This window comes from Euprymna scolopes, chromosome 23, assembly GCF_053919585.1.
Source record: "Euprymna scolopes isolate OS-2025 chromosome 23, ASM5391958v1, whole genome shotgun sequence".
Taxonomy (NCBI): domain Eukaryota; kingdom Metazoa; phylum Mollusca; class Cephalopoda; order Sepiida; family Sepiolidae; genus Euprymna; species Euprymna scolopes.
The window spans coordinates 100974179-100988133 of record NC_136504.1 but is presented as its reverse complement, the minus strand read 5'-3'; the positions used below and the strand labels follow the sequence as shown (position 1 = coordinate 100988133).

The window sequence follows — 13955 nt, the reverse complement described above, 5'->3', positions numbered from 1 at the left end:
TGGTCCTTGATAAGTCGTGAGTCCCAAGTAAAAAATAAAAATATGCTGAAACGCATTTTAATTTATGCAAATTTCATATTATTATTATAGAGCCAATTCTCCATTATTATTATTATATTGTACCCAATATATAGTAGTGATTTCAAAAGTTATACATATGTATGTATATATAACTCGGGTGCAATCAGCTAGGATCAAAACTAAAAATTTCCTACCATCTGAGCTAATGACACATGCAAATAAAAGCTTGACAAATTAACGCAATTAAACATAAATGTATATTTGTGCATGCATAGAGCATGCACAAAACTATGCCTTCCAAGTTTCCATTTTTAAATTAGCAGCTATTTTTCCAGCTAAAAACCAAATCGATTTTGTTCTATAGGTCTGAATACTTCATATATCAAGTTCGAAGTCAGTAGTCTAAAAATTGACAGAGTAGTTTGGTAGAGACTGTTAAAGGTCAATTTTATAATATAGAGAGATTTGACACAATTATCTTATCGTCTGGTTTTGATATTTAAAGCGCTGTAAGTGTCCCAGACTTTGGGGTGGCAACACCAGGTAACATTCCATATCTGCCCTCCAAGCAGTCCAATCCATTTACAGTCACATTCCATTACAGATTGAAAGTTTTCTAGGGTTCCTGTCATTGTGTACATTTGCAATTCCCTCTTGCCTCTTATACAGTGTGAGCTCATCAGCAAACATACCCATCTCAGACAATTTTATTAGGGAGCACCTTGATGATTATCAGGAATAATTTTTTTTTTTATTCAATCTTCACCCCAAACAAGGCACAGTGCCACTTTGAAGCAGGGGCTACTATCAGGGACTTAATTAGCGGGGTCATTATGAAGGGAGATGAGTAGAAAGATGTTTGTTAACATTACACTTGAACTTCTGCATATCATTGCAGTTGGGAAAGCAGAATCCCGGAAGGGAGTTCCAAAGACCCGCAGTTCTGGGGAAGAAACTATTCGAGTAAAAGGCTTTCTTTCACCTAGGGATCTCTACTGTAAAGGGATGAGACTTAGTAGCTTGTCGGGTTTGTCGGGGGTAGTTACGTCGGGGAGGTACAAGTGTTTGCAGTTCGTCAGAGCATTCACCATTAAAGTATTTGTAGAACAGGCAGAAGGATGCAACATCTCGTCGATGGGACAGAGGCTGAAGCCTAGATGACAGTTCAGGACCTAAAGGTCTAAGGATCGACCCTTGGGGAACACCTACAGTAATATCATGTTGTTTAGACATACAGACATTGAGGACAACCTGGATTTTTCTCTTGTCTACGAAAGGTCTGATTATCTTGAGCATTCATCCAATTTGGAAGGGAATGCTTTGAGAGGTCTAAGGTAGAATTGAAGGCAAACCACCGGGCAAACAGGTCAGCTTTCTTGTTTACCATGCAAGCAACCTCATCGTTGTTGGTTGGTTGCTTTTGTTTTACGGCATATCAACACTTTTCAGGTTATTTAATGCCGAATCCAGTGATTTTGAAGAAAAGTTTTTTAATAGAATATATTTTTTTTTTTTTCAAATCGGTTTCTATTTAACCCATAGTTGGGACCCTAACAGTTACTACCAGTCTGGGTCAGAGTGGACCTGGGAGCAATGGCAATCAAAGGTTGGCTCCACATTCCCCAAAGCCCACAAGCTGGGGCCTCATCATCGGATATAGTTTAAGATCATATCCAAGACCTGGATGGTCGGAGAATTGTTTATTGTCCATTATTCAGCACACTTATAAATTTTCCAAACATCACACGACGCAATTTTTTTAAACTCAATACATTTCCTGGTCAGCTCAATATGCAGTCTCTCAGCAGCTTCTATTTCACTCGTACAGTTATTTCTAGCTTCTGTGAACGTTTGCCTATTTGTACTTCACTTATAGCAGACAAAATGGCCGATTACGTGCAGCCTTTGTTCAATGGCCATGCACAAGTTGAAATCAACCATTAGGAAGAGTGCGGCTTGCTATAATACTTCATTTAATAGCTGCTTTGCATCGTTCAGTCGTCTCATTGACACACCATTCAGCAAAAAGAGAAAAGATATTAGTCCATAGGACATCTCTGATGATTTCCAAATCAGCCTTTTTGTAGTATCCTGTCATTTTGAGCAACAGCTCCTCAGCTTGGGATCAAGAACTTAGAGTGATATTAACTGATATTACAAGGTGATGGACGTTCCCAAGCGACTATTCGCATTTGTCACACAATCCTCCAGATGATGTTATGGAACCAATATAAAAAGTGGCTGTACATTGGCTAAACCACCTGAGATGCTCAGCATGTAAAGTACCATAATTCCCACCAACACAAAGTTTCTGGCACTATAAATCTTGTAAATCACAACTTTTCAAATAAGCTGTGTTCATTGTATGTTTAATTTTGATTCCAAGATTGTTTCAATTTGATTAACTCGAGTTATAAAAAAAAAACAAAAAAAAAACGGATCATATGGTTTTGACTCCACCTGTTTAAAAATTAGAAATACATTTTGTTTATAAGAACACGTTTTGTATTAAAAGAAAACTTTGTAAATAAAACTCTTACTCGTGTATTCATATTCTTGTGAACATTTCCACTCTTCACACAGATTTTTGTACTAATTTGCATATTCCTTTTAAAAACAAACTTTTATTAATTCACTCTTCATTTTTTTTCTGTTTTCTTATTCGATGATTAGTTTCATTTCACAATTACGCAGAATTCTATTTGTTCATATTTTTTACATTGTGCATAATTGCATAGCATTTGAAACTGCATTTAGAGTAAATTTATCTCAAAAAAGGTCCCTACCGAACTACTTTGTCATTCTTTGGTCTAAATACTTGAAACTTCATATATAGAGATAATTAGACTTGTAGAACAAATTCGATTTGATTTTTAACCAGAAAAATAGGTGCTATGAGGTCAAAAGTGAAAAAAATTTAACTGTTACTATTTACTATTAATAAAATGTTTTTCTTTAATAAAAATTTGCAGTCGAAAAATTATAAAAGTGCATATTGTTCTGCTTATGGTTCAACTGGAAGTAGAAGTTTTGAAAATTGAATGTTACTGAAATCTACAAGATAAAAAAAAAATTTTCTTGAAAATGAAACTTAAATGGTTGAAAGATTGTTCATTCCTTTCTGCAAGACATAATTTTGCAGAAAAAAAAAAAAAATAAAAATAATATCATTTTTGGCTTCCTTAAACTTATCATTTTTGTATACTAATGAGTCATCATGTATCAAAGCCAAAAGGCCACTCAAAAAAATAAAAATAAAAAAGTGTTAATGAGATTGTCACCTGGATGATGAAGAATACTATAAGAGGATTGAAAACAATTGGTGAAAAAGAAGAATATTTAAGAGGATGACTCAACATTTTAATTAAAAATACATTTTGTAAATCAATTTTTTTTTAACAGCAAAATTTTTCTTGAATAAAAATCTGTGATGAAAACGTTATAAAAGTGTATATTGTGCTGTTTACGATTCAACTCAACAAGAAATAAAAGTTTAAAAATCTAACATTACTGAAAAACGTCTCCCTTTGATCAGTGCTCTTTTTGGGATGCTCCTAATCCATAAGATCTGCACCCCCCCACCACACACACACGCACACCAAAAGCTTTTAAGTAATTATATTAATAATATACAGCAGAATCAAATCTTCATAGCTCAACATATTTGCAATGTACTGTGATTATAAATAAAAATACAAAATGAAAGCAGAAAGAAAAAAAAGGTTTTACATTTGACAGCGTCAGTCTGATGAAGTGCATTCGTACCACTACCACTGTTACCATTCCCGGGATGTTTATCAGCATTGTACATCTCTTGCAATTGACTATGGATATTGTTCAAAACTTCATCCATAGTTTTCATCGCATTGAATCCGCCAGAAGCTGAAAATTGCAAAAATAAAAAAAAAATATTTTTAATGAAATACTATTTGTTTTGTTTGTTTTATTTTTTTAATTTTTTTTTTTGCATATTAAAACATTTTATTCAATCGTTTTCACCAGTTAAATTTCAGAACCTTTTTCTGAAGGAAAAATAAAGAACTTAACTATAAACACATTTGCCTCAGTTGAAAATAAATTATAAACAGATGCACAATAGCAATAAAGAAATTGATAGAATTCTAATTTATAATTAACACTAGCAGGGCTACCCGGCGTTGCTCGGGACCGTATAAACAATGAAAAAACAAAAGCAGATATTGAACATATGTTTTATTCTTAGGGGAGAGGAATCTTTCATCTCAAGTTTTAGCGTTACAAACAAACACTTGTCTTTTATATATATAGATAATGACAAGTTTTTTGGGGGCCCCCCTCGAAGATAACTGATCAGTTGACCAACTTCTAGTGGTCCGTTTGACGTGAAATTTCGATATTTGTCATCCGGGTGATGGGGCTTCGATATGATCCCAAATTTGTCAAGTTTGGTTCCGTCTTTCAAAAGTTTTAGCGTTACAAACAAACATACATACACACAGACGTTTGGCTTTTATATATATAGAAGACATCTTTGAGGTGGAAATGGGAGTTATATTCTTTACAATTAAGATAAACATTATATATATATATATATATATCTTTATATATATATTAGTTCCAAGTATCGAAATAATACGAGGATGTGTACATGTTTATATATTTATATGTACAGGATTTACTCCTAAACTAATTAACAAATGGTTATGAATTTTGGAACACAGTTGCTAGTTATAACGGTGGGTAAAGTTGGCTATATTTAGTTTAATTTAGTTTTATACTAACAGGGTAAAAGGAGAAGTTCTTTGTGAAAATTCAGTTACCACCGATTTTCATGAAATTTTAACACTAGCTATCTTGTATCTGTAGCGACATTTTCCTAATGGGAGTTGAATTGGCTCCAGACAAATTCACCACAGTTGTGCCACCCATCCATGTCAGTCGGCAGCCGAGTCCTCTGCATGAGCCATTCTTGATTCCAGTGACGAACACTGAAGATTCGAAGGCCCAAAACACATTCCAGATTTGCTTTGACTGTTGACAGCCAGGCTTTAATCTGGCCAAATTTCCACATTTTCCAGCTAGCAGGTGTATTTAGAGCCACTAGTTGGTAAGCCAACTCATCTAGCGAACGGCAAAGGATGTGCTCAAAACAATATAAGCCTTCTTTTGAGCAGAGACGCTTCAATGTTAGGAATATCACACCTAGTGCAGATTGTGACATTGGGAATCCTGCTCAAGAGTCTGACCCAAAGAATGCGACAAAGGCAGTAGAGATTGAAAACTTTCATGAGCTGGTGGAGATCCTCCATATTAGTTATCAGATATGAATTAATAAATATTCTTAAATTTTGGTTTCTTTGGAATATTTTTAAGGTTTTCATGATCATATGGGCAGAATCTCATTTGAAAATTAAAATATTTCAAAGTTGCCTTGAATTTAATTGATAGTTACTGGACACCAATTAAGCAAGATTCTGAATTTTAATTTCTTCTTATGATTCCTTAAGCTTAAGCCTTAAAAAGTTTAGACATTTTCTAGAATCAAGATCATGTAATGATCTTGATTCTAGAAAATTCAAATAAGTATTCTATATATAAAATTTAATAGCATTATCTTAATTTTAATCTTTGTAAGGGAAAGAAGTCACTAAAATTGTTGTTTTGAGAATGAATTTTACCTTTCCTAAGACAGGTATTCAACTAGTTTATAAGAATTCATTCAAATTCCTTGTGTCTATGCTTTATAGATCTTAAATCTATTGTGAAGAACAGTGATACATCCCTACTTTATGCTATAACAAGTAGGCTACCCGGCATTGCTCGGTCGCAAAATACTTAAATATGATATTGTAATTTAATGCAGATTTCATATTTATTATTATAAAGCCAATTTTATTGATTATATTATATCGAATAGATAGTAGTGATTTCAAAAGCGTAAAAAAAAAGAAATAAAAATATGAATTGGGTGCCGTTAGCTAAAATCAAAACCAAAACATTTAGCTCTCCATCTCCAGATGCATTCACTACTATCTGACCCAAGAACACATAGGTATGAAAACTTTTAAAAGTAACACAAATGTATATTTGCGCATGCGTAGAGGATATACATTAAGTTGAACTACATCTGCTAAGTCCCGTTTTTTTAATTTTAACCCCTCAGCGGCTATTTTTTTTTGGATAAAAACCACATCGAATTTGTTCCACTGGTCTGAATCCACTATATATCAAGTCTGTAGATCAAACATTGACTGAATAGTTTGATAGAGAACCATTTTGCATCTACACAGTCACACACACACACACATATATATATATATATATATATATATATGTGTGTGTGTGTATATATATATAGAGAGAGAGAGAGAGAAAATAAAAAGGAACAAACCGTATTATGTGTTCATCAACGTTTCGTCTTTATTTCAAGACTTCCTCTGGATGAATGAGATTAAAAAACCAAAAAATATACCAGTACAAAATATTTGAAAATGTTTCACGTGCATAGTGTGACGCAGTTCTATTTCAGAGAAACGGAAAATTGATGTTGGAAATTAAATTAACGACTATATGACGTCACTAAAATTTCCTTCTCTTTAACAGCGCCAGCCCCCCCCTCCTTTTTGAATTTCCAACATCAATTTTCCGTTTCTCTGAAATAGAACTGCGTCACACTGTGCACGTGAAACATTTTCAAATATTTTATACTGGTATATTTTTTGGTTTTTTAATCTCATTCATCCAGAGGAAGTCTCGAAATAAAGACGAAACGTTGATGAACACATAATACGGTTTGTTCCTTTTTATTTTCTCTATTTTGTCGGAATACTATTTCCATTATTTTCATCATATATATATATATATATATATTAGAGATGATAAAACTGTCAACACCTTATTTAAATTGTTTGCTTAACTCCCTCACCACAACCACAATTGTTTTAAAGAAAAATAATTTATTTCAAATTAAATCATCAGATTGGGAAATAATTACTCTCCTTCAACAAATTATAGCACTTTATATATATATATACATATATATATATATATATATAAATAATATATCAGTGATATTGTCTGAGGAACGGTTTCTATCAAACTCCTCTTTCAATTTTTGGTCTACAAACTTGAAACTGTAACAGAAAGCGTATAAGCGCATATGAGAAAATCAGCAAAAGCTGTAGAATAACTGGCTTACGAAGATATTAGCAGCAGCAGCAGAAGTTAAAGCATGTATGCAAATTAGTATGTGTGCACAAGCTTGCATCACAAGAAGAGAAAAATAGACCACATGGCCAAAAAAGAAGCAAGTTGCATGCCGGAGTAGATGGATGTGTAAAGTTGAGGGCAAGAAAGCACTGATTGAGGCTGGCGTCAATTGGCGAGGCAGAGACTTTTAAAAAGCACGTGTGTGTGTGCAGAAAGATTTTGGAAAAATAATGAAATGCATTGTTTTGTAGGAATCACAAATAAAGACATTACATTTGCAATTAAAAAAAAAAATATATCGAGTCAGATTTTTATTTCCTTTTTTTATTTATATGTTTCTTTGTAGCGGTGCTGGAGAGCATGCGAGTCAGAGAGGTTTGAACTGTAACAATACAACTTGGACTTGTGGAACAAATTTGATTTCATCTTTAGCCGGTAAAAATAGCTGCTAAGAAGTGAAAATTGAAAAATAATTGGAACTCTGTTGGCATAAGTCCATTTAAAGTGCACTTGTACACATGTGCAAATATACATTTATGTGTTAAAATCAGCGCATTTTTAAATATTTCTTATCCACCTGACGATAGCTCAAATGGTAACAACTAAGACTAGAGAACTATATATTTTATTTTCATTTATTTATTTTTTTTTTTAGTTTTGTTTAACGGCATATCAACCCTTTGTGGGTTATTTAATGCCGAATCCAGTTATTTTGGGAATAGCATTCAATGTTGTATCCAGTTGTTTTATAGGAGATTTTTATTCTTCAAACTCCTTGTATTTTCAATCGTTAGATTGTAGCTTTTGGTTTCGTTGTTTTATAGTGGATTTTGTCATTTTTGTTCTCTGCTTTGCAGAATATGATTGGGTTTTGCAATGGGAGGGGGAAAAGGGTTACAGTATTATTGATCAGTGCATTTTAAGTTTGAAAACCAGTCAGTAAGTGGGGGAGATAGAAAGGGAAGGCGAAAATAGGAGGATAGAAAAGTGGGAAAAGGCAGATTGTTTTTGTTTTTGCAGAACATAAGGTTTTTTGGGGTTATATTTTTTGGAAGAGTCCTATTTTTTTTATGTAAGATAAGATTTTTCTGGTGTTGTTCTTTTCGAAGATTTTTGAAGATCATTAAGTTCTCCAATTCATTTTCATCATGTGGGGGTATGTATAAAGAACAAATGCTTATCGGTTTGTGTAAAGTTGTTCTTATGCCAACCGCTTGCAAATTTGTTTTTAATCAATTTGGTATGTTATTTTTAATGAATACTGATACACCACTAGAGGCTCTAAGTCATGTATTATGAATGTAGTTATATCGTTGATAGTGTTTTATATTCAAATTGTCCTCATTCTTAAGGAAGGTTTCTTGGAGACAAATAACCAAAGGATTAAATTTAGTTTGCAACAATAAAATTTCATTGTAATTTGCCTTCAATCCACGGCAATTCCATTGGATTATCTTGTAATTCATGAGGATTTTGTTTTGGTTTGAGGAGTAACTTCAGTTTCCATGTCTTCTAATTCCGTAAACCTATTTGTAGTAGTAGTAGTAGTAGTAGTAGTAGTAGTAGTGGCTTCTGTTTGTGGTAATTTCTTTATATTATTTTGTTTTTTGGTAGATGTATCTTTTGTTTGTTTTTCAAGTGTGTTTTTTTCACCAGGGGAAGACATATTGGTGACCTGTGTGGTCTTTCTTTTAACTGATTTTGTTCTTCCTTAGTTTCGTCTTTTTCAGCATTTGCACGATGTACTGGTGATTTTTGTGGTCTTTCTTTTGATCAACTTTGTTTTCTTGAATGTTCTGATTTTGGTTGAGAATTTGTTTTATTGGTAACATTAGTTGATGATTTAATGGGATGATTAATTTTTGATATGTTTGGTTTGATTTCATTTATAAATTTGGGCCAGTCGTTTGGTCCCAATTGTAACAATTTGTTTATTAGTATTCCGTATTTGGAGTCTTGGTTAGTGATGTTGGATGATATACAATGTGAGGTGACTTGAGAGTACGTCTTTTCCTTCATGTATCCATCTACTATTTTCCTGGCTTCAAGGAAGGAGATGTTTTTGGTATGTTTTATTGACACTCCCTTTTCTTTCTTCCAGATTCTGCATGCTCTAGCATAAGCAGGATGGTTTTCTCCACAATTTGCACATTTGCAATCAAGATTGCAGTCATTGACAGTGTGGTCTGGATCTTTCTGGCCACATCTGCCGCACACTGCTCGTCCTCTATATGCATCCTCATGGTGCCCAAACTTCTGGCATTTAAAGCACTGAAGTGGGTTTGGTATAAAGGGTTCAACTTTTTCAACGTTGAACCCAATTTTGATTTATTTTGGGATAGTGAGTCTATCGAACTGCATAATGTAAGTGTTCGTATGTATAGTCTGATTCTCTTTTTTTATTGTAATTCTTTTAACGTTTATTACTCCTTGGTTTTTAAGTTCTTTTGTTATCTCTTCAGTATTGCACATTGAGAGGTCTTTCGATTTTACTACACCTTTGAATGTATTCAGATTCTTGTGTGGATAAGTTTTGATATTTATGTTGTGGAAAGTTTTCATTCCTAGGAGAAAAGTGGCATGTTTTTCTCTTTCCACTTCCACCAGTAGGGTTTTATTTTTTAAAGTTTTTACATTTTTGGGGGTAATATATGCTGATATAATTTTATGTATAATAAATGGTGATAAGTCAGTTATTTTGGTTTCTTCGGTGGATTCCAATACAATAAATTTTGAGGATGTTTGATGTAGTTCATTATCTGAACTATCGGAGTCTACATGTTGGCACTTGGAGTTTTTATAGTTGGCCATATATATATATATATATATATATATATTTTAAATTCATTGTTTATGCTCCCCACCCACCTCGGAATCCAATATTGGGGCATGTTAAGGGGGAAACCTATTCGCCTTGTCATGCCAGGGTTATATAAACAGTATACATGTCCCAAATTGGAGCCATGAGCACCCATAATCCTTTAGTTACACAATCCAAGTCATTTGTGGTAACTTCCGGCACTATACAGCCATGTCATGACTTTAATCATTTGGCACATTTGACCCTAGCCACCGCCTTCTAACACATGGAAAAGAGGGGAAAATATGTATATAGTTTATAGTGGTATAGGTTAGAATTGTATTTGTTATGGTTTAGAGGAAATTGATAAAAAAGTAGATGTGTTAGGGCTTGACGTAAGTAGCCGATTGATCGGATCGGGCCCCTCTGACCGCCTGTCTAGCCTTGTACGGGGCCAAAGTGGAGTGTTGCAACTTATATCTTTGATTTCCCTAGATATCAGTTGCTCAGCCACCGGGATCCTTTCCCGCGAGTCATTACGGGTCGCCACCCACGGCCAATAGGTGGCCCCTTTGAGAGGTTTTTACTCTCTGCAGGGGAAGAGTCGGTGTATTCTAATGCCCCACCGACGGGGTTGGGAAGTAGGGAAAGAAAGAAAAAAAGGGGGGGGGCTGTTGTTTTTGTAGAACATAATTAAGTTTTACAAAAGAGAATAGAAAACAAAAACAGAAGTTTAATGTAGGTGCATTTCGTCTCAAGAAGCCACTAGAAAGCCTGATCTGGTAGCACCAGATTTTATTTTCTATTCTAGCTGATGGAACCCCACTTGATACCTTATTTTTTTTTTTTTTTTTAACTTTTTGAAATCACAACTATATATTGGGTACAATATAATAATCAATAGATTTTACTCTATGATAATAAATATGAAATCTGCATAAATTAAAATATCATGCTGCCTCCTAATGAGAAAATAAAACTAAACAAGCAAAGCACGCAGCCCCCCCCTCCACAAGTGAAAAATTTACTTTCACCATCACTAATGTTTGTGTAAAATTTTTTCAAAAATCCAAGGTGTGGCTATTGAGAAAAGTGGAAATGGACGAACATGACTGAATAACTAGGTTCAATCCCTGCTTTGTCGGGGGACCAATAATGTGCGTTTTCGTTGGTATCCTCCTCTATTTTATTTTATGAAAGCTGAACAAAATTTTAATGCTATATTAAGGTAAAGAAAATAAAAGATCATATCAATTTATTTATTTTTTTTAAGGATCACCTTTTTCGTGTACATTGCGAATACTTAAAACATAGAATACAAAATATATGGATACAAAAAATCCGTTTTAAAAATAAATGCATTAAAATTTGAATTTTGTGAAAATCTGACAATTTTTTTTTTTTTTTTAGAATCCTTAAATGCGTAGATGCGCATACAAAATGTCCATGATGAAAGTGTGTTTATTTAATTTTAATATTTTCAAAATGTAAAATAAAGTGGTCTTTTGTGAGTGGTAAGACACAAATATGAAGAAATAAATTAGATGAAAACGATTCTGTATAGATCAACAAATATAATTATTATAGAAGTATAACTGAAAAGAAATACTTTGTAATGAAGATGTGGTACTTGTACAGTTTAGTCAAGACATTAAAAAATGAAAATACCGAAAAAAGTTTAAATTGTATGTATCCGTTATAGAACGAAGTACTCCGACAAAAAAATTTCACTTAATTTCATCTAGTAGTTTTTTTTTTTTACAGCAAAAAAACACGTTTTTATGAGAGAGCGTGTTGAAGGCGGCCATCTTGGATTAAAAAAAAAATTTGTTTGAATTTTAGAAATGTCAAAGGGAGATAACTCCGGTTAAAGCGCTGACACCCCTTCCCATCTTTAATACTAGCTTTTCTTCCTAAAAATCGAACATTTTGCTCGGTATAATAACAAATTGTTTTTTCGCTGTAAAAAAAAAAAAAAAAAAAAAACTACTTGATGAAATTAAGTGAAATTTTTTTCAGAGAACTTCGTTGCATAATTAATGTCTTGATTAAACTGTGCAAGTACCAAAGATGTAAATAATTGTACCTATTTACAATGCCTCCCCACGGGACAGAGTTAGAAACCAGGGTCTTTTTTAACGTGGAAAAAAGGTAACAAAAACAAAAAAATTGTCTCGGTCGTGAAGGACTGCTTCTTCACCGAAAGAGAACAAGAAATGGAAGTGCAGCATCTGAAGAACAGATACTACACTTTGATCTTGGCCAAAAGGCCAATTGTAATGGGCAAATAAAAACCGTTTAATCATTATTATGTACAAATCTGTTTCCATCTAATAAAATGTACAATCTATTCTCGTTTCTAACTATCATTATTTCCATAGGTTCCCAAACACTTTTTTAAAGTCATTTTTTTTTTTTTAATACTTTTAAAGTTCTGATATTAATATTCACCTTTATTTAAATTTCATAGCGTTAAATATATGGTAAGTAAATTTAAAACAGCGAAATGTCAATTTACCTATTTTATATTTATCCAGTTTTAAAATGTAATGAACATTTGTTGCGAAATGAACATGGTCTATTATAATTAATGAAGTTACAAAGGTTCTTTTCCAGAATCCTTCACATATTTAAAAAAAAAAAAAAAAAAAAAAAAAAATGAACACGAATCACATAAATTGATCAAATAGTTTTATTTTTATAAAGAAAATTACTTTTAAGCAATTAATGGGAATTCGTAGGCATTACAACAAAAATAATGCAAGTTTGCATTATTGTTGAGTTCCCTCCCTTGTTTTTTTTGTTTTGTTTTTTAATTATTTTCGAGGTACAGTTCTTCCTCACTTACTCATAAAATTTGATTTTCTTGGTTAAAAATTAATCTACTTGACCAATTTATGTGATTTTTGGAATATGACATTTTTGTTTCATCGCAGCTACATGCATCAAACAGATTTTACTTTATTTTTTATGAAGGGGAAATTCTTGACAAGAGCCGTTACAAAATATACCTACTTTCAGGAGAGTGTAACGGCTGATCATGAAGAGACGAATGTTCCGCAAACATTTGCTTGGCTTCCTGTTGAACTCTGTGATATTCCTGCTGTTGGTTGAATGCCATAAACTTCTCCGGAGTTACACCGGAAGTCATCTCAAAAATGGACAAGTCTGTGCTTGGCACTCGCAGTGGACCCTTCTTGGGGTTATTAAGATCACCTGAAAGGAAAAAAGTATGTGCTTTTAATGAAGCAGTTTCTTCAAGGGGTCTTCAGCAAATAGACCAGACCATTATCCATGCACATATACGGCCAATGTAGTGGCACAAGTAGAAAATTCCAGTGCTTGTGTGATTTAAAATAAATACATTTTAGGTAAAAACCATTATTATATACTTGTGTGTGTCATATCAAAATTAGTAAAGATTACAAATATTACAAAAAATGACTGAGCAGAAAAATAATTACAAGTAAAGATAAAATTTTGCAAATTATAGAATTTTATCGTATCGCTCAATGGTGAAGAGTTCTGAAAATCCCGGGAAGGTAACTGCGATCTATGTTTTTGACAAATCTGCTATTTCAAAACAGAAAATGGCAGACTGCTAATATGTATGTTATTTTCTAAAAGAAAAAAAAAAAAAATCTAGCATATTTTCTACTCAATCATTTTCCGTTGATAAAAAGATTTAAAAAAAAGGGTTGATACGCCACAGAGACAAACGTCAGAATTTAGATGGTGGAAAATGAAAAAGAAAAAGTCAGAGTAACAAGAAAAAGAAAACAAAAGTTGAAACTGTTAAATGCTTGTTTAAAAAAAAGGATTAATTACGAAATATTCGGTTTCTTCATCAAGGAGAAACCTTGGATTATTTTGAGCCGTAAAAAGAAATATCGATCTGATAACAAAATGAAAATGATACTCAAGATAAAAACTGGTTCGATAAATC

At 32.9% G+C, this 13955-nt stretch overlaps 1 protein-coding gene across 3 annotated transcripts in view; it reads right to left on the bottom strand.

Moving 5' to 3' along the window:
* LOC145246071 (uncharacterized) overlaps positions 1–13955 on the bottom strand; it is a 114186-nt gene that overhangs the window by 50434 nt on the left and 49797 nt on the right. For all 3 annotated transcript variants that reach the window (XM_080107918.1, XM_080107919.1, XM_080107917.1), the window contains exons 9-10: positions 13025–13225; positions 3751–3903 (exon numbers count right to left, since the gene is read on the bottom strand). In XM_080107918.1, coding sequence (XP_079964044.1) covers positions 3751–3903; positions 13025–13225 — 354 coding nt within the window. The remainder of the gene's footprint in view (positions 1–3750; positions 3904–13024; positions 13226–13955) is intronic.